A 27,259-nucleotide genomic window follows, 5' to 3' on the forward strand; every position below is an offset into this window, starting at 1 on the left:
ATCGAAATTTGATTTTAATTGAGAGAAAAAATTGCAACAAAAATACTGTTTAAATACATTCCACATTCCAGGTGAAATGGAGGAGGAAGCATTTCACAATAAATTAGTCGTTGAGGACCCAATAAGGTACATACTTTCCGAAATTGCATAAAATTCTTTTAATATCTGGTGAATTCCCGATTGTGTGGCTAATATTACAAATAAGGCTATGAAATCTTTCAAAAAAGATATATTCGTTAATCGATTCTAACTCACTAACTTTACTTCAAGTCTTAATTCCAACCTTAAGTTTCTATTACCAACTTGAAAAAGTCAAATAAGACAACGAATGATTTAATCGCCCTGATGTTTCTTCTTCTTCTTTTTTTGTTTTTCTTGTTTCTTTAAATCCTCTCAAGAATACCGATACATAATTCTCTCAATGATGACAATTAACAGCGTGAACATTGAAATCTAAAATGCATCATATGTTTTTCAAATTTTATTACTAATTAGCGTTATTTGAAATGTTAACAAAAAACAACAGTAAAATTAACCATAGTCTTGTATTTATATATTCCGAAGATCTGATAAAGTTAAATATTGACATAAATTTTGTTTATGAATATGAAATGAAAGTCATCGGTTCATTCGTTCGTTGAACGGCTTGTTTAAAAAATGTAAATTTTATTCAATAATACACCGATGACATCTGTCTGACTGTGAGATTAATTTACACTTATAATTTGCTAAACGTCATTAATAATTTGATAGATGCCATAATAAGCCATCCATCTATAAGTGAGTGTGTAAATAAATTAATGAGCAACGACTAGACAAAAGACTTAAGACACAAGTGTCAATATAAAGAGGTATGGGAAACAACAATAAAATGCCATAACCACTAATGCAATCATTTAGTTTTTCCCCCAATATTTAAATACCGGAAATATCAAACTTAAAAAAAAGATTAATGCACTTTGTGGTTTGATAAACTATGTAACATATGACAATGATTAACAAGTAAAAGAGCTGTAAAAAATCTGAATACTCTCCACCATTTTGAACGAATTTGGCAATTTTCAAAAAACAGTTAAAAATTTGTTAAAATTTTAAAAATACCAAATGCAGCTGGTCTGTACGACGACGTGGACCTACATAGGCCACTTTTGTCAATATTCAAATGCGAAATTTTAAAAAATTCTGTTTATAATGTAGCTAAAATCATCAAAATACCGAATATAAGGAGGTACCATGGGGGTTATACCAAAACGTGGACCCGCACAGAATTTATTTTTCATAGGCTTTAGTATCCATTACGAACTTCAAATACCAAAATTTGAAACAAATAATGTCGCAAAAATCATCAAAATACCAAATATCGGGGGGTACCGTTATATGGGACCTATACGAAGACGAGGACCTGCCCTGACAATTTTCTGTCATAGGATGTAGTATTCATTACGAACTTCAAATACCAAAATTTGAAACAAATAATGTTAAAATCATCAAAATATCGAATATCGGGGGCTACCGTTATATGGGGACTATACGAAGACGTGGACCTGCACAGACAATTTTCTGTCATAGGCTGTAGTATCCATTACGAACTTCAAATACCAAATTTGAAACAATTCCCGTAAATAATGTCGCTAAAATCATCAAAATACCGAATATCGGGAGTACTGTTATATGGGGCTATATAAAAACATGGACTTCATGGACCATTTACGAACTTAACTTGCCTACTGGTAAAATAAACATGTGTGCAAAATTTAAGCCAGACATACGGACATCACATGAGTATTTCGAATAACAAAGTTAAAAGTATGGTGGAAGGTATAAAAATGAAAGATTTCAATGAAATTGTAAGCTTTGAGTTTTGGGAAATGTTATCATTGTAACTTATTTTTATACCCTCCAACATAATAAGGAGGGTATATTAAGTTTGTCATTCCGTTTGTAGCACCTCGAAATATACATTTTAGATCAGCATAAAATTTATGTCGAATTAGGAATGTCCGTCTGTCTGTCCGTCTGTTGAAATCACTCTAGCTCCCGAACGAAATATAGTAGTTTGATAAAATTTTACTCAAATGTGCAGGACTGCAGGGACTTTTGGTATTGAAAATGGGTCATGTAGGTCTACGTCTTCGTGTAGCCCCCCCATGGTAATAGATACTACAGCCTATGCCAGAAAATTGTCTGTGCAGGTCCACATTTTATAAACCCCATGGTGTCTCTCTATATTTTGATGATTTTAGCAACATTATAAACAGATTTTTTTCAAGTTTCTCATTTGAATATTGTAATATTCAAAGTTGCTTATGCAGGTCCACGTCGTCGTATGGACCATAACATACGGCTACATTCGGTGTTTTTAATATCTTAACAGAATTTTTTACGTATTTTATTTTTTTGAAAATTGCCAAATTGGTACCAAATGGTGGAGGGTATTCAAAGTTCGGCCTGGCCGAACTTACAGTTTTTTTATTGTCAGTTTTAGTATTGTTAGCATTTGGGAGTTGCTTTCATATTACGTAAAAATTATTATTATTATCTAATACGAACACTCTTTGCGTGCGAAGAAAATGAATGGGATGGCGTTGCCATCAATCTCACTTGACATTAATATGATAGAAATATTAGTGTCAGGTTTGGATTAAATGGATCATTTTCAAAATTGTGGCACTTTTGAAGGAGGCTAAAAACAAAGGATCCCATTTTAGCCATTCGCAGTGGCCGAAAAATGGCTCGTAAGCTGAACATATCGCAATATTCCATTCAGCAAATATTGAAAAATGAGCTCGGGGTAAAGCCTCTGAAATTCCAAAAAATACAAGAACTTACATCGAAACCGAAAGAAATAGACTCAAAAGAGCTTAAGAGTGGCTTCGCTTGACCGAAACTGCCAAATTTGGTTTTCTCCGATGAGAAAACATTCATTTTCCAGCAGTTTGTAAACAAACAAAATGATCATGTTTATCATGGTCAGCTGAAATTGTGCACCTTCGGTTGGCCACCAGAACTCAAGCGTCGGCCATGGTGATGGTGTGTGCCGCCATAACAGCCAATGGTCGCTCTGTGCTCGTATTAATCGACCAAAATCTCCCGATACCAATCCGTTGGACTATTGTGTCCGGAGTTTTTTAGAAAGTAAGTTTGGCACTAAAAAATACCAAAGTGTCGATCACCTCAAGCAAGCGCTTCGCCGGGAATGGGCCAAAACACCGCAGAGCAACATTCAGGCAGCGGGCAGTGAAGGCCATAATTCGTGCCAAAGGTGACCAATTCAAATAAATCTAAGCTTATTCTAAAATTTAATGCTATTTCCGACATTTTTTGCTTTAATTCAAAAAAAATTAAAAAAAAATTATAAAATTTTTGGCGTTTGACTTTGTTGCAGTTTTTTTATCTCACCCTGTACATCTTCAAATACAGTAGGCTTTAATTTTGATCCTAACCCCATGCAAAATGTAAATAATATCCACAACACATAGTGCTGCAGGGTGTAGAAAAACTTTAGAAAATGTATAGTTCAAAGTTGTAAATCAAATTGATAAAATCGCATGAGATAAAAAATATGACAAAAATTTAAAAAATGTAACAAAAAATATTCACTCTTTTATTGGTATATTTTAACGCGATTTTCTTAGATATTATCCTTTTCTGACAAGAGACTATTGTGAAAATCTGTCCAGCAGTTCTTGACGTATAAGGAGAATAACTAAGATCTATTTCTTTTACATATATATTGTACACATTTTGCTATATATCCGATATCTTGGCTATTGGCATCATTTTAATGGTCAGAATTGACCTTTAAATGTATATGTAATTTGGCCGGGATTAAAAATATTAGCGGTTTAGTGGAAATTTTCGTATTTTTTGACATGAAAGTTATTGTTTATTTTACCCGCTAAATAAAATTGGTTAACTTCTGCCCAGCCCTGAACTCCAAGTACATTTCTGCTTCGATGGGTTCATAATTGCGCCCTATAGAGCAACTGCAATATCAGGAAAATTTTCTATTCTGACCCTAACCTCACGTCCTTTTTCAATTTCGCGAGGATCGGGCCATAAATGCGACCTGTAGAGTGATTACAAATTAAGATGGGCAGAAGGACGGACGAACATACAAAGCTAAATCGACTCACCTCGGCGAGATAGGAAGAATCATATACACTTTCATACGTGGGAAACCCATATTTCGAGGTGTTACATAATTTTTGGCCCAATCAAACTTATAATACACCAGCACATAGTGTTTAAGGGTATAAACAAGTAAAAGAATATCGGTCAGTTTTGCCGACAGATGTATACCCTCAGCCAATGTTCAATTATTTAAACATATTTTGACTTCTGTTATGAATTTTCAAACTCTTGACCCCCTATGGAGTGGATTTTGAAAAAATGGGGCAATATTGTCCATTTTGTATCGGACCTAAATAAATATGATATAAGTAGTATTATGAATATATAAGAAAATCGAACATTTATATCCAATTTATCGGAAAGCTTAATTTCAGAGAAACATATATTTAGATATAGCAAGTTTCGCAGAAAAATATGTGTTTTTTAAAAATTTCGACCGTTTGTGGGAGGGGCACCAGAAGGATTGAACCGATATATTCCATCTTAACACCAGACCTTGGGTTAATATAAATATTTGAATGTGTGAAATTTGAAGACAATCGGAATGTTACATCACTTTTTATGAGAGTTGTAATTATTCAAAATTTTGACCATGTGTGGGGGAGGTACCAGAAGGAGTGGACCGATATTGTCCATTCTCGCACCTGGCCTAGCACTAACGCAAATATTAAGATTTGCAAAGTTGGAGCAAAATCAGATTATCGTTTCTCATTCTGTGCAAAAAATATGTATTTTTTGAAAATTTTGACCATTTGTGTGGTATGGAGTGGACCGATATTTCCCATCTCCGAACTCGATCTAAGTTTGACAAAAATATTACGATGAACCAAGTTTGGACCAAATCGGATACTCCCTTCGAGAGTTATCGTGCGCACCAGCCATCACTAGATCGACTCCAAATGTTCTGAAACAGATTTAGTCCAAAGAGACCTAGGGTCTAAATCCGTTATTTCGACTAGGCACGTTTTGACCGTATCAAATGATATATACCCTCTGTAGCCATATGGCTGAGGGTATAAAAATAGAAAAATATATGTTTGTCATTTATGCCCTATGATAAATATGCCTTCATTAGCATTGTGTTTTGACGTTTTCAATGCCTAGAACTTAAAATTGTTTTACCGGAAAATTTTACCAAATATCATTCATTGAATGCGCAGGCCGTCTCATTATGTCATTGAGTAATTCAAATTGACATAATGTCAATTGGCATTAATGTAGAAAAAAAAATTGTTTACATTAAAAATGATTTGTCAAATACCATCGATCACCTAGGTGTTAAGTAAAACATACATTGTTGCTTTGTTGTGATTTATTTCACAAGGGAATGGAAACAGCCATTTTTTTATTCTATTCTATAAATAGAATAAAAATAAATTGAAATGCTAAGCATATCGGTAATGTAGGTGGGTGAGGTGGCGCTTTTGATATAAACGACTGTGAAAGAAAACAACAGCAAACTCACATTTAATTAATTAATTTCATTTCACACTTAAATGAATCCGTTTATAAGACAATAGCATCATAATTGAATTCCGATTGAAAGTATGTACGAAACATATGCATATTTAATTATTGAATTTATTGAATTTTTTTGTGGATTGCAATTCAATGCCAATAATGTGCCATATAATTTTATGCAATTGTCTTAAATTCAATGGCAATGATTTAAAGTGATATATATCATGCAAAATAATCACAAAATTAATATTGTTCTATGAATCATTTCCATGAATTTGAATTTGAACTATTGTGGCCACTATGCAAAATAACTGCAAATACTTATTCAATGTTTTTTTAATCTTCTTAACAGGTTAATTCCACTGAATTCTCCACGCTTGTCTCAGCTAATAATCCCTAGAACAGGATTTATTAGTTATTATTATTTGTTAGTTGATTGATTTTAGAATTCAATGGTAAAAATTGCACAAAATCTTTAATTTTAATTGGTAAAATATAAAAAGTTTACAAAAACGTTGTGAACGATCTATAAATAAATTAAATACATAATGTGGAAAATAACCACACAAAACTGTGATCAAGGACATTATGTGGTGAGGATTTTTTTAATAAAAATCTACTTTAAAGATAGTAAATAATGAGTAAGTCTCGTATGTGTACCCTTTAAGTTATCAATGAATTTTTTTCCGATTATAAATTATGACCTAATCCAAGTCACAATCATAGACTTAACGTCATAACCATCGTAAGCCGACAATAGAGGACGTACGAAGTCAACAAAATGTTAAATGTTATTTGGCATTTAGTAGTTGAACCCTAACAGAATTGTTTACAATTCGGTACTTAAAGTTTGTGGCCGATTTTACCGCCGATGGTAGAACATTATCAATATTTTTGCATCCACGGTATCCTATAGCCCCCATATAACGGTAATTCCTGATATTCGGTATTCTGACGATTCTAATCACATTTTCTAACGGATTTTTTAATCCGTACAGGGTGAGATAAAAAAAACTGCAACAAAGTCAAAAGCCATAATTTTTAAATTTTTATACCCTACAACACTATGTTTTGGGGGTATTATAAGTTTGATTGGGCCAGAATTTATGTAACACCTCGAAATATTGGTTCCCCATATAGGAAAGTATATATGGATCTTCCTAGCTCGCCGAGCTGAGTCGATCTAGCTATGTATGTCCGTCCGTCCGTCTGTCCATGTTAATTTGTATTCGCTCTACAGGTCGCAATTATGGCCCGATCTTCACGAAATTTAAAATGTAGGTGGGGTTAATGTCAGAATAGAACCCTATATCTTTTGAAGATGATCGACAAATGTTTAGGGGTTGAAATGGACCAAATACTGAAAAAATTTCGGATTTTGCAGTAGCTATACTGGTCGCAATTATAGACCAATCGACGCGGAATTTCGCATGTAGCTAGAGTTTAGGGAGGGGAAGAAGCCTACCAATTTGGGTGTCGGATTATATTTAGCGGGTAAAATAGACCTTATCTTTTGTATTGAAAAAATTCGAAATTTTTCATTAAACTGCGAATATTTTAAATCCCGGCGAAATCACAAAGCGATGACAGGGTTACTTCTGATCTTTACATTGATGTTAACATCCAACAAATCGGATATATAGCAAAATATGTGCGATATATATGTCTAGAAGAAGATATGCTTGAAAGATCTATTTTATGTCGAGAACGGCTGAACTGATTTCGACAGTTCTCATTAATTCAGAATGGCCTCTTGCCAGAAAAGAAAAAAAAAAACGCCTAAAACATCGCATAAAAATATCTCTCTAAAGATGAAAATATTGATTTTGTAAATTTTCTCATATTTTTCAATTTTGTCATATTTTTGGCATATTTTCATTTTGAATTAAATATTTGGTAATATTTCTACAGCTAACAAAACTAAGTAGTTAGGATATCAGGATATCATATACAGATCGCATTTATTGCACGATTCTTACGAAATTTTGCATGGGGATAAGATGAGGGTCAGAATAGAAGCCTACTCTTTTTGGAGATGATCGCCATATATTTAGGGGTTGAAATGGACCAAAAAACTGCAAAATTATCAGCAGGTCGTAATTATCACCCGATCCTCAGGCACATTTGAATGGGGGTTACCGGACATTGCAAAAGCCAAGCAGTTTTGAATGGCCATCCAACAATATTCAATGTGTGAAATAGTTTGCCAACTTTTGTAGACAAAATACGAAAATTTCCATTATTCAGCGGTCGGCCCCGCTCGACTGTAGCCTTTGCTTACTTGTTTTTTAATTTTATTGAATGAAATCTAAAAATGTCAGAAATAGCATCAAATTTTAAAATAATTTTAGATTTGTTCGAATTGGTCACCTTTGGCACGAAATATGGCCTTCAAACGGCCAATGAAATCGTCACACGCTGCCCGAATACTGCTCTGCCATATTTTGGCCCATTCCCGGCGAAGCGCTTGCTTGAGGTGATCGACACTTTGGTATGCTTTAGTGCCAACCTTGCTTTCTAAAATACTCCAGACACAATAGTCCAATGGATTGGTATCCGGAGACTTTGGTTGTCATTGTGAGCTGGAAATGAAGCGAGGAACCTCATTTTGTAACCATTCTTGGGTGGCGCGTGTTAAGTGCGACGGTGCTGAGTCCTGTTGGAAAGTCGATGGCTTTATCCCGAGCTCATTTTTCAATGGAATATTGCGATATCTTCAGCTCACGAACCATTTTGCGGCCACTGCGACGCGGGTTTCGATCAAGTCGCTTTTTTAATTTTCGAACCGGTTTTCGCGGTTTTCTTCCGTCCACTTCCTTGACGTCGGGCTACGCTACCAGTACCACGGTAACGAGCGATGGTATGAAACACAAAAGATTTATTCACATTTAAATGCTGGAGTGCTCTAACGATAGCAACTTGTGGGTTTCCAGCCAAATATAAAGAAATCACACTATCACGCTTGAATTCCATTACGAATAACTTTTTTTCTGGAAAATTCTCACCAAAAATGCTTTTGTATGCTTGTAAACTATATAAAGAGCTGTCACTGGAATAATTTAAACAGCTGTCGGACGGTTGGCTTAGAAATGACAGTTTGGTTGGAGTTTTTTCATCTCACCCTGTATATCCTCTGTAGCTAAATGACTGAGGGTATAAAAAACATTAGGATAACACTTCAATTACGGGTTGCGTTGATTTATATAGAACTAATATGAAATGCACAGTTTTTAATTATCATTTAAGAGAGAGAATCCAATAGTCCAATCAGGATAGACATTTGAAAATGTAAAAAACACAAAATATCCTGATCCACCCATTTGTGCAAAAAAAAAGGTATTCCGAGTCAAAACTCAATTTACTTTGGAATTTTGGCAATGGGTAAATTTTACTAACATAAGTTTTGTTCTCAATAACATTTCTGGAACTAGGAGGAGGAAGAAATGTCTTTTAATTATGTATTTTTTGTTAAAATGAGTTACCTAGTAACCAAAAAAATCTTCGCACTTTTAATTCGAAATTCATCTATTAAAAACAAATTTAATAACACTCCGCAGACTTATTTTTAAATAGTAGACTACATTAATATTTGTTGTATAACATTGGAACAACATATATTCCTGATTCATATCGTTGTCATGCAAACACAGAGAATCACATATAAAATATATTAAAAAAAAGTGTATGAAATTTAAAACCATAACACACCCTCAAATATGTGTTTTTTTTTTTTTTTTTTTTTTTGCAAATTTCCACTGTTATCTGGCACATGACACTAATACCAAACTACCAGCCAAGCACCTTTCATGGACTGTTGCCCACAATCAATACAAACGGAAAGTACAGCAAAGAAATAAAATCAAACGAAAAGTCAAAAACCAAAAACAACTCGTATTATTTACTTTAGATAAATATTTGATAACTATTGGAATTAGGACCTAGTAACACACTAGACCACATTCGAAGACAAATACGAGTGTACGGAGAAATATTCAAGCCAAATCGTTTGAAGTTCCTTTGTTCTCTCATATGTATTCGACACTCCAATCACATTTCGTTGAAGAGAATGCTGTTTATGTAATACTCACTGCAAAGATCAACTAAAAACAATAACGTATTACCTTTGGCTATAGCCAAAGGTTAGCTAAAATGGCTGGAAAAAATATACTTTCGTTCAAAATGGAAAAAGCCGGAAAATCGTGTAAGAGGTAAAACCTTAGCGAAAAAAAAAACAAAAGAAAAGATAAAACTCCAAAAATAACACGTTTTACATCACGTTTAATTGCAAAATTTTATGAAATAAACATAACTTTGGTATTGTGCCGATGAAATGTGGTTGGGAAGGCATCACAGCGGGGCAACAGCAAGAATTCATTCATAAAACAAAAGACTGAAGACACAAACTTTTCTGCATTGCATTCCAGAAAGCAATGGAATTCTTTAGCATTAAAAGTAAATTTATGATTGTTCATTATAGGCTATGTGACAACAAGCAAGTAAAAAGCTGATGACCTAACATATACCCAAATATGTAGAAACAATAAGTAAAAAAGCAGAAAGTTCGGGCGGGCCGAACTTCGAATACCCTCCACCATTTGCAACGAATTTGGCAATTTTCAAAAAAAATAAAATCCCTAAAAAATTCTATTAAAAACTTAAAACTACCGAATGCAGCGGTTATATTAGGGTCTGTACGACGACGTGGACCTGCATAGGCAACTTTTTTCATAAGCCATTACAATATTTAAATGTGAAACTTGAAAAAAAACTCGATGAATAATATAGCTAAAATCATCAAAATAGAATATGGGGAGGTACCGTTAAATTGGGGCCATACGGAGACGTGGACCTGCACGGACAATTTTCTGTCTTAGGCTATCTATTTCGAATTTCAAATATCAAAATTTGAAACAATTCCGGGGAATAATGTCGCTAAAATCATCAAAGTACCAAATCTCGGGAGGTACCGTTATATGGAGGCTATACGAAGACGTGGACCTGCACGGACAATTTTCTGTCTTAGGCTGTAGTATCCATTTCGAATTTCAAACTCCAAATTTGAAACAATTCCGGAGAATAATGTCGCCAAAATCACCAAAGTACCAAATATCGGGAGGTACCGTTATATTGGGGCCATACGAAGACGTGGACTTTCACAGACAATTTTCTGTCTTAGGCTACTGTATCTCTTTCGAACTTCAAGCACCAAATTTGAAGCAATTCTGGTGAATAATGTCGCTAAAATCATCAAAATACCGAATATCGGGAGGTACCGTTATATGGAGGTACCGTTATATGGAGGCTATACGAAGAGGTGGACCTGCACAGACAATTTTCTGTTTTAGGCTGTACTATCCATTACGAACTTCAAATACCAAATTTGAAACATTACCGGTGAATAATGTCGCTTAAATCACCGAAGTATGATTACGGCATATATAAGTATGATTATAGATATATGATTATAGAAAGAATGATTATAGTAGGAAGGAGCTCTACACCACTACATAGAAGATTAAAAGTAATATAATTTAGATTAAGTTGGAACGTATTTTTTCGAAAAGACAAATAAAGTCTTCCTTTCCTACCAACAAACACAAAAGATCAACTCCAACCACGAAATACATATCACCAACTAATACTTATATGTGCTTTAAAATCATTGGGCTTTACCCATACATGAGCTCCCCCCTTCCCCTCAAAAATATCACAACATTTCACAACGTCTATAAATGCCAAATGTTTTACCATTTCATACATTTAAATTTTACAATCAATTCATTTATCCATTTTTAATGGCACATTTATCAATTCAAAGTAATCGATTTTGTTGGGGAATATAGGTTAATCATGTCGATCTATAAAACGAAAGTTTCATATCGATAACAGCCAACCACTTATTACCGACTACTGCTATTGGCCGCAATCTATTATTAACCGATTAGTCATTAACATTTATAAAGCCATTTTTCGATCGGGGGGACTCGGTGTAATGAATGGCACAATCAAACAATCACATAAAACATACAATTGGATTATGTGATTTAACTGGAATTTAAATCGAAATTCAAATGAAATCGTCGTCATTAATTGTGCACAGAAAACCAAAACAAGCCTTCGATTTGCTATGCCTTTAATCAGAACGATAGAATAATTACAACTTCGGAGTGAAGCAGAAAAAAGCAACGAAAAAAAATGAAAGCTAAACTAAGTAAATAATTGCACGCAATCAATGGCTTGCAATGGGAACGTGCTGAATATATATTGTTGTTCTTAATCAAAATGGTGGTAATTCAGGAAACAGACAAAATCAATCTAGTCCTTCTTTTAACTCCTCTATTCGGGGTCAAAATATTGAAGAATCATATAATGTCGTGATTTTCTCCAAGCTTCGCACATCCTTATATTTTTAGAAATATAAGATGTGAACAAGTAAAAAACTGTAAGTTCGGCTCGGAACTTTGAATACCCTCCACCATTTGGAACGAAATGAGGATCTATACAACGACTTGGACCTACATAGGCAAATTTTGTCATAAGCCATTACAATATTCATATGCGAAACTTGAAAAAAAACTCGGTGAATTATGTAGCTAAAATCATCAAAATACCGAGAGGTACCATTATATGGAGGCTATACCAAAACGTGGACCTGCAAAGACAATTTTCAGTCATAGGCTGTAGTATCAATCACGAACTGCAAAACCAAATTTGAAACAATTGCGGTGAAAAATATCACCAAAATCATCCAAATACCGAATATCGGGAAGTAGCGTTATATGAGGGCTATACGAAGAAGAAGACATCCACAGGCAATTTTCTGTCTTAGGCTGTATTATTCATTACGAACTTCAGATACCAAATTTGAAACATTTCCCACCGGAATTAATATCGCTTAAATCACTAAATGTCGCTTAAATCACCAAAATACCGAAAATAGGGGGGGCCATTATATGGAGGATATACCAAAACGTGAACCTACATGGTTCATTTTCAATACCAAAAGTCCTGCAGACATGATGTACATTTGACTAAAATTTTATCAACCTACTTCATTTCGTTCGGAAGCTAGAGTAATTTCCACAGACGGATCAAGAATATACATGAAACCAATTACAACCAATTCAAGCGTGATAGTGTGATTTCTTTATATTTGGTTGGAATACCACAAGTGGCTGTCGTTAGAGCACTCCAGCATTTAAATGTGAATAAATCTTTTGTGTCTCTTAACATCGCTCGTTATCGTGATACTGGTAGCGTAGCCCGACGTCAAGGAAGTGGACGGAAGAAAACAGAAACAACAGCAGAAATGGTTCGAAAAGTAAAGAAGCGACTTGATCGAAACCCGCGTCGCAGTGGTCGAAAAATGGCTCGTTAGCTGAACATATCGCAATATTCCATTCGGCAAATATTAAAAAAATGAGCTCGAGGTAAAGCCATTGAAATTCCAAAAAGTGCAAGAACTTACACCGCAACTGAAAGAAAATAGACTCAAAAGAGATAAAGAGTTGATTCGCTTGGCCGAAAGTTTTGAGCTGCCGAATTTGGTTTTCTCCGATGAGAAAACATTCGTTGTCCAGCAGTTTGTAAACAAACAAAAAGATAGTGTTTACTTGCCATCAGAACTCAAGCGCCGGCTATGGTGATGGTGTGGGCCGCCATAACAGCCGATGGTCGCTCTCCGCTCGTATTAATCGACCGTGGCATCAGAATAAATGCCGAATATTATCGCGAAAATATTCTGGAGGGTGTAATAAAGCCTTAGGCATGCAACAATTTTAGCCGCAGACCTTGGATATTCCAACAGGACTCAGCACGCGCCACCCAAGAATGGTTACAAAATAGAGTTCCTGGCTTCATTTCCAGTGAACAATGGCCACCAAAATCTACGGATACCAATCCGTTGGACTATTGTGTTTGGAGTATTTTGGAAAGCAAGGTTGGCACTAAAAAATATTAAAGTGTCGATCACCTCAAGCAAGCACTTCGCCGGGAATGGGCCAAAATACCGCAGAGCAATATTCGAGCAGCGTATGACTGTTTCATTGGCCGTTTGAAGGTTTCATTCAATAAAATTAAAAAAAAATGTTAAATTATGGCATTTGCCTATTTTATCTCACCCTGTAAATATCGAAAATGGGGAAAAAATCGCAAAAATCCATGCCGTATATTATCCTAAAAATTGTAAACTCTATTTTGAATTCAACATGCACGAATATGTGTACTTTATAGGGTACCGAGATTATATCGAGGTGTTGTCAATGTACTGACAAAATTGATAAACCCTACTTATGGTTATGGTGTAGTATATCAAAATTAAAGGTATCGGTATGGACGTTGTTTCCCAATTGTTTGCCAATAATTGAAAAAAGTTACAAAAAACCTAATACAGTTTATAAAGTGGTGGGGAAGCAGAAGTAGTCATTAATATTTTTTTCAAATATTCATACCCACATACATATGTGAAATTTCAAAACGAAATAAGTAATTTTGTAAGCAAATTACCTGTAGCATTTATTTTCCGGTTTGCGCGATTTCATAATTATCGTGTATATTGGCACTATCGATTAAGTCGACGGCGAATTCCAGTCTACTTTATGAAAATCTCGAGAAAACATAAATTGAAACTATTAGGTAGCACGACTAGTGTTAATTTTATGATACTTATAATTCTGAGACCTTTTCTAAGCGCGATCCAATATTTCAAATATCATACAGATTATAAAAAGCACTGGGAATCCTCGAAAAAAATGCTTAAGGCAACAATTTTACCCAATTATAAGGAAATCCCACTCATCACACATTGGCAAAACCCATTCAATTGTATTTCAATATATCTTGTATTGTCTTTGCCGCCAATGGGAATTTCTCATGTTACTCCGGTAACCCTCGCCCATTCGCTGACATAACAGACATCAGTGTTGGGACCACCTCCACACAACTGGCTGACGTTTCAAAATGAAAGTGAAAACGTGCCGGCCAGCCACCAAAGCAAATAACTGACCAACCAACTAACCAACCGACCGACTAACATTGTTTTTTTACAAACATTATAAATTTCAATTTGTTACAATTACAACTAAGCCAACAAACAAATGCGGGCCATAGTGAAACGAAATAAAAAAAAATAAAAACAAACGCTTAACTTGCTTAGAATGTTGTCAGGTTTAGGCAAGGAGCTGTAGTCTATTGTGCGGGTGGTGAAACTAAGGCGAAACCATTGCCCATGCCCGCTTGCTTTTAAACTCAACCCCCTCCATACCACTCACGTTGTAATATACCAATGTTGGCCTGTGTGAAGTACAAGTATTCACTACACTTACACAACACGGCGGGTAATAAAAATCGGAATCCAAAATTTACAAATTATAGATTACACACCGAAACTCCGTACTTAATGTAAGTACCGTCAAAAACAATAACAAGAGCACAACAACAGACAAAAGAAGAGCAACAATAAATATTCAATGAAACTTTTAGTTTTTTTTTTTTTTCACCTTTTTTGTGTTGTAGAAGTCGGCTGAAATTGTAGCTGGATAGTAGTTTGGAAACTACACCAGCAATTAATTGATTTGCTGATGAAGAGGTTGATGGATCTACCGTCTTGGCAGCCTGTCTCAGTCTCTGTTTGGATCAAATGTCTTCATTAAACAATTGAGTATTCGATTCGTTACAATAATCAGGCATTGCCCATTAGCCTGTCATTTCGTAAGCATTCACGGAATCTTTATTTCAAAACAATCAATTTTAATTTGAATTATTTCATTGATAGTTTTTTTTTTAGAAAATTCAATCAATTAAAATTTGAAGATATTGTTTGCCATGACGATCATTAATTTTATATGGTTTTGGAATAAAAACAAGTTAGAACATATTAGTAGTTTTTGCCAACATCTGTATACTCTCAGCCTATGGCACCAAACCCCATGTTTGCATATTATTTAATATTGGTAGTAGTGTTGCGTTGTTAAAAGTATGAAAACCATTCATAATTAGTCGTCCTACAATTCTCAAGAAAGGACCAATAGACATGGAATTTTTTTATGCGGTTAGAGTTTAGGACAGCCCAGAAGCCTGACATTTTGGATAGTCATGCTTCTTGGATAGAACTTCAAATGAACCATAAATATTGTGTGAACATTTCCGTTAAGCCGCGAATATTTTTGTGCTGCTAGTCACTTACTGGCGAAACTCAAATACTACAAAGGGTACTGTGCTGACTTCCTTGACATGCATATTTAGTATCGGAGATAGCGGAATTTAAATTTTTAAATTTTGTTTTGAATACCTATTAGAAGTCCACTGAATGTAGATACAATGCCATGAAACTTGAGAGGGGTCTGTAAAGCTGAAATTCCAGTATTCCACGGGTATGAGTCACTTCCGTTATTAAAAACATCCAATCCAAATTAAAAAAAAAAAAACAAGTAAGCAAAGGCTACTGTCGAGCGGGGCCGACCGTTGAATACCCTACAACACTATAATAATCGATGCAGTTTATATAGGCGAGATACTCGAAAGAATTCCACAAGATATTGTGACAAATAATAAAAGAAAACCATCAGGTTTCGTTCTCTAATGTTCAAATAATAGCAACTTAAACTAATTTGCTCATTTCCAATTTATTGGTAGATGTTGGAAGACCATTTAAGTCTTCCTAGATTTGGAACCAATATTTCCCAAAGACCTTTAATCTCTCAGAAGTGGCTAAGATTAACATTTATTATTGGTTTTTGACTGAAACGCATCTATATGAGATACTGACATTTGACTATATTCTTCAACGAAATCAGCGTTAATGAAATAGTCAGAAGTGCGTCATTCCTGTGTTTGTGAATTCTCTCCATCCAAAACTGCTTGGCTTTTGCAATGTCCGGTAACCCCCATTCAAATGTGCGTGAGGGTCGGGCGATAATTACGACCTGCTGACAATTTTGCAGTTTTTTGGTCCATTTCAACCCTAAATATATGGCGATCATCCCCAAAAAGAATAAGCTTTTATTCTGACCCTCATCTTATCTCCATGCAAAATTTCGTAAGGATCGGGCCATAAATGCGATCTGTATATGATATCCTGATATCCTAACTACTTAGTTTTGTTAGCTGTAGAAATATTACCAAATGTTTAATTCAAAATGAAAATATGCCAAAAATATGACAAAATGGAAAAAATATGAGAAAATGTTACAAAATCAATATTTTCATCTTTAGAGAGATATTTGTATGCGTTTCTTAGACGTTTTTCCTTTCCTGCCAAGAGACCATTCTGAATTAATGAGAACTGTCGAAATCAGTTCAGCCGTTCTCGACATATAAGAGATCTTTCAAGCATATCTTCTTTGATAGACATGTATATCGCATATATTTGCTATATATTAGATTTTTTGGATCTTAACATCAATGTAAAGATCAGAAGTAACCTTGTCATGGCTTTGAGATTTAAAATATTCGCGGTTTAATGAAAAATTTTGAATTTTTTCAACAAAAAGGATATGGTCTATTTTACCCGCTAAATATTATCCGATGACCACCAAATTGGTAGGCTTCTTCCCCTAAACTCTAGCAACATGCGAAATTCCGCGTCGATTGGTCTATAATTGCGACCTGTATAGCTACTGCAAAATCCGAAATTTTTTCAGTATTTGGTCCATTTCAACCCCTAAACATTTGGCGATCATCTCCAAAAGAAATAGGGTTCTATTCTGACCCTAGCCCCACCTCCATTCTAAATTTCGTGAAGATCGAGCCATAATTGCGACCTGTAGAGTGATTACAAATTAACATGGACAGACGGACAGACGGACGGACGGACATACATAGCTAGATCGACTCAGCTCTGCGAGATAGGAAGATCCATATATACTTTCCTATGTGGGAAATCAATATTTCGTGGTGTTACATAATTTTTGGCCCAATCAAACTTATAATACCCCCAACACATAGTGTTGTAGGGTATAAATACACCAGATTTAAAAATATTCCAACAGAAAAAAATGTATAAAAAAATATAAATATATATATATATATATAAATATATGGGGCCTAGCAATATTCAGCTACAGGTAATAGAATCCATTGTGAACTCTAAATACCGAATATTAAACTATTCCGCTAAAATTTCCAAAATATCTAATATCGGGAGGTACCTCTGTATGATGCTATAGGAAAACGTGGAACTATCTAGACAATATTACAAACTCTAAATACTGAATTTTAAGCTATACCATTAGAAGTCGATATATACAGACAAAGTTCTGCCTATTACAAATTTGATCCCATTTCAAATAATTAATACCGAATTTTAAAGTATTCTGTTAGAAAGTGGGGCTAGAATATTAAGTCAATTATAGGGGGGTTTATAGCGGAGGGGGTTTATAGGGGACTTCTTGTTGATTATTTTTATGTGGTCTTTTTTTAAATCAAGTCGGGAATCTCGTATGATGTCGTGTAAATGGCCACCGTCACACTTTATTTTCATTTGATCGCTTTGTACGGCATTTTCTATTACTTTGGTCAAAACTTCCGGCGATAGATCCTCACATTCTTGACGGATATTGTCTTTAAAAAACTTGTTGATAAAACCCGCGACTTCAAAAAGTCCCACAAAAAGAAATCTGGAGCGGTCAAATCAGGCGATTTTTTCTGACCAGTGCAAATCGCCAAACCAGGAGATTAGGCACCAGGGAAATGCATCCTTCAGCATATCGATTGTGGCACGTTCAGTGTCTCCAATCCCTAATCATCAAGTTGCGGCAAAAAGAAGTCGTTGATCATTATACCCTTCACCACAAGGTGGTCAGGGTATTATGTCTTCGTGCATTTGTTTGTAACAGGCAAAAGCAAACGGGATAGACCCATAGTTCCTTTTGATAATCTGCAAAGAATCACATCTGAGTCGATTTATGCATGTCCGTCCGTCCGTCTGTCCATGTATTTTTGTAAACAAAGTACAGGTCGCATTTATTGCCCGATCCAGATGAAATTTTGCACAGATCATTTTTTTGGCCCAAGGACGAACCCTATTGAAATTGGAGATAATCGGTCAAAATTTAGATATAGCTCCCATATATATCTTCATCCGATTTACCTTTTATTGTGTACCAAACGTGTAATATCAGCCCGAATTGTATGGAATTTTGCATATACACCCAAATTAGGCCTGAAAATAAGTATGCAAAATTTGATCGAAATCGGTTCAGATATAGCAATAGCTCCCATATATATTGTTCATCCGATTTGTTATTTTTGTCCACCGCGGCCGTAATAAGCACTCTGCAACAACAATATTTGGGTAAATATATCAAATACAGCTCAGAAATACATTTGCCAAATTTTATCGAGATCGGATCAGATTTGGATATAGCTCCCATATATAACTTCGTCCGATTTACCTTTTATTGTGCACCAAACGTCTAATATTTGTCTAAATGGGATGGAATTTGGCACTTACGACCGAATTGAGTGTAGAAGCTAGTATGCCAAATTTGATCGAAATCGGTTCAGATATAGCTATAGCTCCCATATATATTGTTCATCCGATTTGTTATTTTTGTCCTCCACAGACGTGATATGCACTCCGTAACAACGATATTCAGGGAAATATATCATACAGTATGTATACAGTTTAGAAATATCTTTGCCAAATTTAATCGAGATCGGTTCCGATTTGGATATAGCTCCCATATATATCTTTATCCGTTTTAAAATTAATTGTGCACCAAATGGGCAATACAAGATCGAATTTAAAAGATACAAATGCTTCGGCGTATTTAGTTCTTTGAACTTTAAATTATAATTATAATCATACCGTGTATGATTGAATTTTCCCATAAAAACTTTTAATTGTTATGCGGAGCTCTACTAAATTAGCAAAGTGGTGTAGGGTATCATAAAGTCGGCCCCGCCCGACTTTAAGCCTTTCTTTACTGGTTGTTTTGTGCCGCTTACCATTTGCAGTAACCGTTTGTCCCGCGACGTCTTCGAAGAAAAAAGGTCGGATGGTCCGACCATACAGTGACTTTGAGCGGGTTTAACGGCTCTTTGTGGATTACACTCGGGTTTTCAGTGCCCCAGAAGCGTAAATTTTGTTTATTTACGTACCCGCTATGATGGAAACGGGCCTCATCAGTGATGATTATTTTTCATGAAAAATAATCTTCTTCTTGGTGGTGATATGGGATGGCTTGAGCGTATGTTAGATGCGATTGGCAGTCGGCAGCTAACAGCTGATACACTATCTGCACTTTGTAAGGAAACTTCTTTAAGTTTTGTAACAAAATTCACTGTAAAGACCTTCGATCTATACCCATTTGCGAGGAACGTTGTCTGGTCGAAGGCGCTTCCATGACATCCTCGGGTACAGCAGTAATATTCTTTGCAGAACGTTTACTCCGGGGACTGCCTGGCTGGACGGCCAAGAAAACTGCGGCGAAATTCAAGTTGTGCCAGGGTCACCGACCAATTAGGATTCGTCCCAAAGGTGACCATTTCAAACAAATCTACACATATTCTAAAATTTGATGCTATTTCCGACATGTTTTGCTTTCATTCAATAAAATTTAAAATTAATTTAAATGTAAAAATTACGGCGTTTGACTTTGTTGCAGTTTTTTTGCTCCCCCTGTATATATGTTTGTTTCCTCGAGTTTCTAACGGGTTGATATCTGCAGGCTAATGCCTCAGAGAAAAATACAAACCTTAAACCTTAACGATTTCGACTTTGAAGATAGTGTTCAAAACCTTTATCGGTTTGGAAGATATGAACCTGAAAATAACATCTCTAATGATTTGTTGCTAAAAACCGCGAGGATGATAGAGAAAAATACCACACACGTGTCTTCTTTCTTTTAGTCTACTATCACGCTGCAGAGTCGTGCCGCATTGTTTTAATTATGACTAATCAAAAAAGTTTACATATTAAATTTCAAAACTATAGGCTCTAAAGATTTTGTTCTTATATCCAACACTTACCAAAAGTAAAAATATAAATTTGATAAAGCCGCAAAAGTGTGCCATGCCGGATGTCTGACGTCGGATTTGGTGTTGTTGGTGATGATTAATATCAGCTGTTCGTTGGAAGCTGCTGATGTTCGTTGTTGTTGATGTATTTTGGGTTTTAAACAATTGCCTAAATAATGGCTCAAACTATCACTCGATGAAGATCTCTCAGTCTGGGGTTTTGTTAGTTATGACTTGTGTTTTTTTTTTTAATTTCCAACAATATATCGTCAATGATAGAAGTGGATTTAAAACAAATTCTTGTTTTTGGGATTTACTTCGATACTAGTTTTTTTTTCCTTCTTCTTCTTCTTGTTTAGAATAAAACTTTAAATTTAAATTTCAAGAATTTTTATCAGAATTTTATGCAAATGAAATGTTTATAAATCATTGACTTTTTTTGATTGTTCAAAGTAGGATGGTGAATCATAATTGCCACAATCTAACAAATTCTAAAGCCGTGGATGATGATGATGATGAAGAAGACACTTTTCCGAATACCGTTGATAATGATGATGTTGGTGTTGTTGCTGCTGCTGCTGTTGACATGTTGTTGCTGCTGACAATATTGATGTTCGATAATATTTGTATGATTGCTGTTGATACCACTACCACAGTACAGGTTGGCTTAATTCGCTGAAGCATTATTATATGGCAATGTTAATTAGTGTATTGAGTTGTATGTATGTAAGTGGTTGTATGTCTGATACAACATTTGTCGTTGATATTTGTTATTTATCCCTCGCCTTAAAAATTGTTGTGAGGGTGTTATAACAAACTCTTTGATTTCGTTTACTTTTCTTGACTTTTGTCAAATATTTTTCATTATCGCTTTTAACGATCTTGTTGCTGACTTGGCCAAGATGTCTCGGGATTACTGTTGGTGTTGCTGCTGCTACTGCTGGAGGTGTATATAACAATTGCTGGTTGTCTGGTTACCGGCACACTAAGGGAGATAACTGTTGTATAAGATAAGGGAGACAAGAAATAAAAACAGAAAAATGTTACTTGAAATTGTCTTTTTCTCTTATAAATATGAGAAATGTATGTTCAGAGAAAAATATAATGATATTCTTTAAAAAATTGTGATTATATTCAACCACCAATGAGTTTAAAGACAAAACAATTAAGAAAGCTGTAAGTTTGGTCGGGGCGAACTTTTAAAACCCTCCACCATTTGGAACGAATTTGACAATTCTCAAAAACAATAAAATCCGTTAAGAATTCTGTTAAAATCTTAAAAAACACCGAATGTAGCTGTTATATTACGGTCTATACGACGACATTGACCTGCATAGGTAACTTTTGTCATAAGCCATTAGAATATTCAAATGCGAAACTTATAAAAAATCGGTAAATAATGTAGCTAAAATCATCAAAATACCGAATATCGGGTGGTACCGTTATATGGGGGCTATACGAAGACGGGGACCTGCACAGACAATTTTCTGTCTTCGTATCCATTACGAACTTCAAATACCACAGTTGAAACAATTCCGGTGAAAAATCATCAAAATACCCAAATTTGGGAGGTACCGTTATATGGAGCTACACGAAGACGTGGACCTGCACAGACAATCTCCTGTCATATGCTGTAGCATCCATTACAAACATCAAATACCAAAATTGAAACAGTTCTGGTGAATAATGTCTCAAAAATCATCAAAATATCGAATATCGGGAGGTACCGTTAGATAGGGGCTATACGAAAACGAAGACCTTCACAGACAATTTTCTGTTTAAGGCTGTACTATCCATTTCAAACTTCAAATACCAAATTTGAAACAATTCCGGTGAACAATGTCGCTAAAATCATCAAAATACCGAATATCGGATGGTACCATTATATTGGGGCTATACCAAAACGGGGACCTACATGGCTCATTTTCAATATCAAAAGTCCTCCAGACATAATATACATTCGAGTAAAATTTTATCAATCTACCTCAATTCGTTCGGAAGCTAGAGTGATTTCCACAGATTAAATCGACATTGAATTTTATGCTGATCAGGAATATATACTTTGTGGGGTCTTAAATGTATACTTCGAGGTGTTAGAAACGGAATGACAAACTTAATATACACTCCATACTTTGGTGGAGGGTATACAAACAAACCAATTCATTTTTCATTTTTTCACTGTGACCCAGCCGATCGTCGCACAAACCAGAAAATTTGCAAATCACGTTCCCCACCCAAATATTTCAAAAACCCAATTTCTTTCAATACAATTAAAACAGAGGTGGTTCTCTGCCCATGAAAGATGTTATAATTCCGCCAACAATCTTATGTAATATTAATTTACATTTCAATTTTACTTTCATAACTTTTTTCAATTTAAAAAAAATGTAAAATTAAATTAAGCATGCTGTGCTGAACAAATACAATTTTTAGAAATTATTAAAAGTACAGAGTTGAGGAACTTCCGCGTAGGTGGTATAAAAAAAAAATTCAAAATCTTAGGGAATAAAAGTAAGGGAAATTCGACAGTCATTTCGTATCTTAACATAACTAAAAACTTCAAGACCGTTCAACTTAAAAAATTGAAATTAAATTTACGTTTTCTCTATTCCATATAGGAAATCATTTATCACGTGTTCACACACTTAGGTTAAAGAGGGTATATTTTTTGTATAATATGTTTAAAAGTACGACTTATTAAATACCATTCAGGGTAGTTGGAATGTATTGAACTATGCTATATACCCCGAAAAGACGAGTCCGGTAATGACAACTAAAATACAATCAACCTCACAAATTATAGTCTTCTATTGTAACCTGGAATCATTTAGTTTCGTAATAATCGGACTATAATAGAACATGGACAAAAGAACGGACACATCTTGCTAGATCGACTCAGAATACCCCATTAATATAAAAGAATAAAATCTAAAAAAATCGCATAAAAATATGTCAATAATGATGTAAATATAGATTTTTTTTGTATTTTGTGATATTTTTTTTATTTTTTTCGCATGCGATTTTTTTTCAATTCGACTTATAATATTAATTTTTGATTTTTTCACCTTACAACACAGATTGTATATACACGGATTGCAATTATCGTCCGATCCTCACGAAAATTTTCGTACGGGTGGGATTAGGCTCAGAAGGGCTATGTCTATTGTTTATAAAGATTTCCGCAATATATTTAGGGGTACAAAAGGAACGACTAAAAATGTTCCTAATTTTGCAGCCGTTTGAAACGTCACAAATAGAAAGCAAAGGACACGAAATCTCGTATGAACTTAGAGTTTAGAACAATATGGAATGGGTAGAATAGATCACTACTTTTGTGTTAAAAAATACCAATATTTCTACCGAAACGCTGAAAACAACTTACAGGCGAAATCCAAAATACACAAAAGGCGAACTTTTGTCTTTTTTGTTACTGATTTCGTTGACGAATATAACCAACCAGCAAATCATATAAATGAGTCTAAATTTGAAGATACAGAGGGGCCTATTGCTTTTGAAGATAATCGCAAAATATTTAGGGGTTCAAATTAACCAACAACAGAAAATTCTTCCTGATCACACAACTGAAACCAATCAACACGGAATTTTGCGTCAGAAGAGAGTCAAGGACAGGGAAGAAGTCTAGCATTTTGGATGACCATTGGATTATATTAAGCTGTAAAATGGACCACAATAACTAAGAGCACGATGGAGTGCCTAAATATTGGGAAAATGTCCCTGATCAAAAGCTAAGGGTAATATCTGGCCAGTGCTCTATGACATAATTTCATAAGCGAAATCTTCCAAAATGGATTTGGACATAAGGGGGCCTAGTACATACTGTAGTGTTGTAGGGTATCACATGGTCGGGCCCGCACGGCTATAGCCTTTGCTTACTAGTTTAATATTTCCTTTTTCGGAAAGAATAATAGGAATAAGTTTACCTTTTACACCAAAAAGTCCACAAAACTAACAGTGACTTCAATATCAAATTTCGGGATTCTAGCTCCATACATTCACTCAAAACCAAATTTAGTACCATTTAGTACTTCTCGTGTGATTTTAGTACTCATTTGTCAAACCGTTCCATGTCTCAATCCTAGACACTAACAGTTCTTGCAATATAACATTTCACGATTTCAGCTCTATCCGTTCATTCAATACCAAATTTAGTAATATTTTGTATTTTTCTTACAAATATTGGACGTACTTCCAAACCACCGCCAAAGCTCAAATACAGATACCATCAGCAATCTTTATATCATATTTTAGAATTTTATCTCTATCCCTTCCCCCAGTACCAAAATGTACGCATTTGCAAAACTACTACGAACTACGAACATATATACAGGGTGAGATAAAAAAAACTGCAATAAAGTCAATCGCCCTAATTTTTCATTTTTTTAATTCTATTGAATGAAAGCAAAAAATATCGGAAATAGCATCAAATGGATCACCGTTGGCACGAATAATGGCCTTCAAACGACCAATGAAACCGTCACACGCCCGAAGGTCGCTCTGCTGTATTTTGCCCATTCCCGCCGATGCGCTTGCTTGAGGTGATCAACATTTTGGTATTTTTTTAGTGCCAACCTTGCTTTCCAAAAAACTCCAGACACAATAGTCCAAGGGATTGTGTCCAGAGATTTAAATGGCCATTGTGCGCTGGAAATTAAGCGAAGAACCTAATTTTGAGTGCGATGGTGCTGAGTCCTCTCGGAATGTCCAAGGTCTGCGGCCAAAATGTTTGCGTGCCCAAGGCTTTAATACACCCTCCAAAATATTTTCGGGATAATATTCGGCATTTATTCTGATGCCACGGTCGATTAATACGAGGAAGAGCGACTATCGGCTGTTATGCCGGACCACACCATCACCATGGCCGGCGCTTGAGTTCTGGTGGCCAACCGAAGGTGTACATTTTCAGCTGACCTCTTTGGCAAGTAAACACGATAATTTTGTTTGTTTAAAAACTACTGGTCAACGAATGTTTTCGCATCGGAGAAAACCAAATTCGGCAGTTCACCACTTCCGGCCAAGCGCAGCAACTCTTTAGCTCTTTTGAGTCCATTTTCTTCCTGTTGAGGTATAAGTTCTTGCACTTTTTTGAAATTCAATGGTTTTACCCCGAACTCATTTTTTAATGTTTGCTCAGCTCACGAGCCATTTTTCGGCCACTGCGGTGCGGGTTTCGATCAAGTCGCTTCTTTACTTTTCGAACCATTTCTGCTGATGTTGGTGTTTTTTCCGTCCACTTCCTTGACTTCGGGCTACGCTACCAGTATCACGGTAACGAGCGATGGCACGAGACACAAAAAATTTATTCACATTTAAATGCTGGAGTGCTCTAACGATAGCGACTTGTAGTTTTCCAAAATAAATAAATCACACTATCACGCTTGAATTCCATCGCGAATAACTTTATTTCTAGAAAATTTTGACCTAAATGACGCTTGTTAGTGCTTGTAAAGAATATGATGAGCTGTCTCTGGAATAACTTTTAAAGCTGTCGGACGAGTGGATTAGATATGATAGCAGTCTGAAATTGGTTGCAGTTTTTCCAAGACACATTTACGAAATCATTTTTATATTTCAAATCTAGTTACCAACAGAGAGCTCAATATCAAATTTGAGGATTCGAACTCTATCCCTTTACCCAATACTAAATTTAGTACCATTTAGTACTTTTCGTATAAATATAGGATGAATTTCCAAACCACCCTCAAATCTGAAACACAGATACCATCAGCAATCTAAATATCAAATTTCAGAATATTATCTCTATACTTTCATCGAATAACAAATATAGTACTATTCAGTACTTTCTGTACAATTATTATACAGGTTTTCGAACCCACCTCCAGATGTCCAGGTTAATACCTAATTTCAGATTTTAAGCAACATATATTCACCCAATACCAAATCGTACCAAATATAGTACTTCTTACCACTTTTGTACACATTCCCAAAACTGACTTCCTAAGTGACACACATTACAAATTTCAGAATTCTAACTCATTTCGTTTGCCCAATACAAATAATAAAATTTTCAGTAATTTTTAGTACCCAGCCTTATAACATGCCTATGCACCAAGACTAATGCTCGTGCAACTTTTCAAGATTCTAGCTCCAGCCGTTTCGTCTGTCCGTTCTTAAGTTGTCCCTCATAAGGTCCTATCGGGGTTTTACTTACAGAAATTCAAGGCAGAAAACATGCAACGCTATATTTTAGAATTTCTCATATACCCTCTAGCATATCATAAAAACGGAACAATGATTTCGTTGAAATTCAAAACATGTCATCGACTAGACTTTCCACTTTTGCTTTCAACACAAATTAAAGATTAACATTTATCTTTTTTTCTTTGAAAAAAAAGTATGTGAAAGTCAATAAAATAACAAAATAAAATCAATTTCAAAAATTTTTCAATGCAAATACAAGCTTTATTCATTGGTTCTGGATATGTGTGATTTTGTTGAAATATATATCACAATAATTTCCTCCATTATAATATGTTTTGCGGTATACCTTCTAATAAAAACTAGTTGTTATTCTACTTCTAATAAAACATATTCAGTTGACGCAATGCAGACACAGTTAACAGTCATAAATCTAAATAAATATGAATAAATAATAACAAAACTATAAAATAAATTAATTTGTTATTTTCCATCATTGTACACCATTTTCGATCGAAATTGGTAATAA

The 27,259-nt window shown here is 35.0% G+C and overlaps 1 protein-coding gene across 2 annotated transcripts in view; it reads right to left on the bottom strand.

Annotated features, from left to right (window-relative positions):
* Window positions 1-27,259, bottom strand: part of LOC101901244 (mucin-5AC) — a 130,039-nt gene that overhangs the window by 39,959 nt on the left and 62,821 nt on the right. Inside the window, exon 1 of one of the 2 annotated variants that reach the window (XM_059132255.1) lies at window positions 20,566-20,733. In XM_059132255.1, coding sequence (XP_058988238.1) covers window positions 20,566-20,610 — 45 coding nt within the window. In that variant the 5' untranslated portion in view covers window positions 20,611-20,733. Of the gene's footprint in view, window positions 1-20,565; window positions 21,552-27,259 lie in introns of those variants that run through there. The other variant, XM_020035613.2, reaches the window with a different exon arrangement.

This window comes from Musca domestica, unplaced genomic scaffold (assembly GCF_030504385.1).
Source record: "Musca domestica strain aabys unplaced genomic scaffold, Musca_domestica.polishedcontigs.V.1.1 117, whole genome shotgun sequence".
In the NCBI taxonomy this organism is placed as follows: Eukaryota; Metazoa; Arthropoda; class Insecta; order Diptera; family Muscidae; genus Musca; species Musca domestica.